At 28.4% G+C, this 3,153-nt stretch overlaps 1 protein-coding gene across 1 annotated transcript; it reads left to right on the top strand.

Moving 5' to 3' along the window:
* The first annotated feature begins 97 nt into the window (after positions 1 to 97).
* Positions 98 to 2,810, top strand: LOC124956351. The gene is made up of 8 exons (XM_047512055.1): positions 98 to 583; positions 674 to 1,003; positions 1,084 to 1,165; positions 1,407 to 1,543; positions 1,643 to 1,732; positions 2,269 to 2,432; positions 2,501 to 2,606; positions 2,766 to 2,810. Exons 1-8 carry the CDS (start codon positions 98 to 100, stop codon positions 2,808 to 2,810), a joined length of 1,440 nt encoding a protein of 479 aa, XP_047368011.1.
* Positions 2,811 to 3,153: the final 343 nt, after the last annotated feature.

Genomic DNA, 3,153 nt, shown 5'->3' on the forward strand with positions numbered 1-3,153 from the left:
TCTGTAGTATTTTTATATGCCGAATCGATAAAAGGTAAAGATATTTTTCATTCTCTTTTCTTCATTTCTATCATATTTATTTTCATGTTCCTCAGAAATGGAAATGACAACGATGATGTTTAAATGGAGGCGTGCACTTTCTCGGGAAGGTATTGCGTGCACGAACTTGCACTTTTCAGAATTGCTCGAATCATCGTACTACGTAGAAGAAATTGTACGACCGTATTACATCGTAGTGATCCCTAATTACAATGCGATGAATGAGTTTACTTTAACAACAAGTACCTTTGACATGTCTTTAGCTGTGTGGCTAGTGATATTCATTTACAAAGGACATAGTTCCGATTATTGTCACAATCCACCAGGTAATATATTTAATTTAAGATTCAACACTGAAATGGTGGTACGTTGTGATACAGAAAATATTTTACGAGAATGGTATTCGGTTGATACGAACATAATCGAGATTAATAATGTAGCAACGTGGAGCTTAGAGAAAGGAATCATTAAATTAGTTCCAGATTTTCTTTATGAAAGAAGATATAATTTACGGGGTTTAGTTATGAGAGCTGTTGCACTCAAGGTAAAATATTTTTGTCTAAATACTTTCTCTATTTTCTACTAAAAAAGATTTAACTTCATTCATTTCCTTTTTACTTCTTTTCTCCATTAGGATACAGCATTCGTAAGAGTAAAGGAAGATGGAGATTTAGATGGTTTATTCGGTAAAATATTAAAAGAACTTTCTATTACCCTTAATTTTAGTTTGGATATTTTCTCAAAAGTGGAAGAGCATGGAAGTTGGAATCCAGGAAAAAAGTCATGGTCTGGAGCAATTGCAGAAGTAGATGGTGGACGTGCTGACATTGCTCTTGCAGAATTTTCCATTACCCATGAGAGATTAAATTCCGTTGACTTCACAATTCCTATTTTCACTTCCAAAAATTGTCTCTTCATTCGGAAATCAGAAAGACATGCGATTAAATGGACATCTTACTTTTCAGTACGAATGCGGTCGAATTTTTTATTATTTTATTTTGCATAGATTAATCTTCATCAATCATAAAATTGTCACTTTTATAGGGTTTCACTAATTCGGTTTGGGTTACTACATTTGGATTGTTAATTGCTGCATCGATTTTATTGATTTTTATCAAAATAAAAAGTAGGAATATACGAAAAGTAGGACATTTATTATCTGATAATTTTCTAGATATTTGGGGCATATTTTGTCAACAGGGAATCGAAGGTTTGTTTCAATATTTTTTGATTTATGTTTTATTTGTTTTTTTTTTTTAATAATTATATTTTCATAAAATATTCTTTTGTTGTAGATTTTTCTAGTAGTTTTTCGTTAAGAATAACATACTTCTCTATATTTCTTTTGGTTATCGTCTTTTAGGCAGCCTATTCAGCGGCTTTGATAAGCACTTTAACAACCGTTATGCACATCATACCCTTTGATTCATTAGAGAGCTTGCTTCAAGATGGTACATATCAACTTGCCGTTTTACGTGGTACATCTGATTATGATAAATTTGCAGTAAGTATGATACATACGTCATTGTATGTATATGTATATAACCTACGTTATAGTATGCAAAAGAAGTACAGGAGGTCAAAAAAATATATTTATTTGTAGAATTCGAATAATTCGATTGCAAATAAATTAATGAAGTTGATGCTAGAAGAGAAAAAATTACCCTTAAATGCTCTTCAGGGATTTAGTATGGTACGAGGGAGTATATATATATATATATATATATATATATATATATATATATATGTATATAATAGAAATGATATTTATATGAACGGGCTATAAAGAATCTACGGTGTAAAACTTCGGGAATATATTATTTATATGGGAGAGGAGAAAAAATATTGCTCTTAATCTTACAATTACTATACTGCTATAATGTTTAATTTATTTGCTGGAATTAAATCTAAGATATTTGTTACATTATGTACAAATATGTTACGCGTCTGTTCAATTTTCTTTTATACAGAATATTTTTAATATTCAACGATATTAATGTCGAATTTTATTATTTAAATATTGAATCTATCATAATTGCAGCAAATTAATTTAATTTTGAGAGCCCTAAAATCATACTTAAAAGTCTTGTAATTCCAAGATTAAACAGTTCTGAATATATTAATACTTTCTTCTCTATATATGACGAATACATTCCTGAACTCATGTTTGGTAGTTTCGTTACATTTTTTTACATAGTTTTATTATTAATATTCGTTAATTAATTACAGATTTGTAAAAATCCAAAATTAGCTTTTTACACGTTTGACGATATGCAAAAGAGTATAGGTAATAAAATACCATGTAATCTGATATGTGTTGAAACAGGAGATGTGAACTATCTTGCTATAATTTTATCTAAGCATAATCCATTCACCGACATCATCAATTTTCAGTAAGAATACAAGAATCTAATAATATAAATTTTTACTTATCATACGTTAAAGCATTAGCTTATTTTAGTTTGCAGAAATTTGTCGGCAATGGTGTGATAAATCGTTTAAAAGAAACGATATTTATAAAGAAATCCGATGACATGATCAAGCATCAACCGGTTCTCCTAACTGACGTAATATCACTTATTTTTTTTATGTTAATTGGTATCGTTTTGAGTACTTGTGTACTAATCATAGAAAAGAGTATTATCGTTTATAAAAGGAAGAATATGTCGATTTTAAATCGATTTTAAATATGTCGATTTAAAGTATCCCATCAATTAAATTGACAGGATTTTATGTATGAAGCAAAGAAATTATTAGAAATATTGCAATAAATTACACAAATAGTAAATGTGCTTACACAGAATATCAGCGATAAGAATAATAATAAGTGAATTTTTATATACAGATTATAATTTTCTAATGGAATGTTTCTAAATCTATTAGCTCTAGCCGCTAAAAATTATGTTGATTTGGCATTTCTTCTCGATACAATCATTTACTACCAATTCTTATTAAATTTGAATACATTTCTTAGAAGATATTGTGTGCTTTCCTACTGCTTTTTCATTAATAAGCTATTAACTTTATATGTATTTGTTAATGTAAATACTCTTTAAATAAAAGAATTCTAAGTATTATTACAACTTTAAAGTTACTCTTCAAGAAAACGGTTGA

Source organism: Vespa velutina, chromosome 21 (assembly GCF_912470025.1).
Source record: "Vespa velutina chromosome 21, iVesVel2.1, whole genome shotgun sequence".
In the NCBI taxonomy this organism is placed as follows: domain Eukaryota; kingdom Metazoa; phylum Arthropoda; class Insecta; order Hymenoptera; family Vespidae; genus Vespa; species Vespa velutina.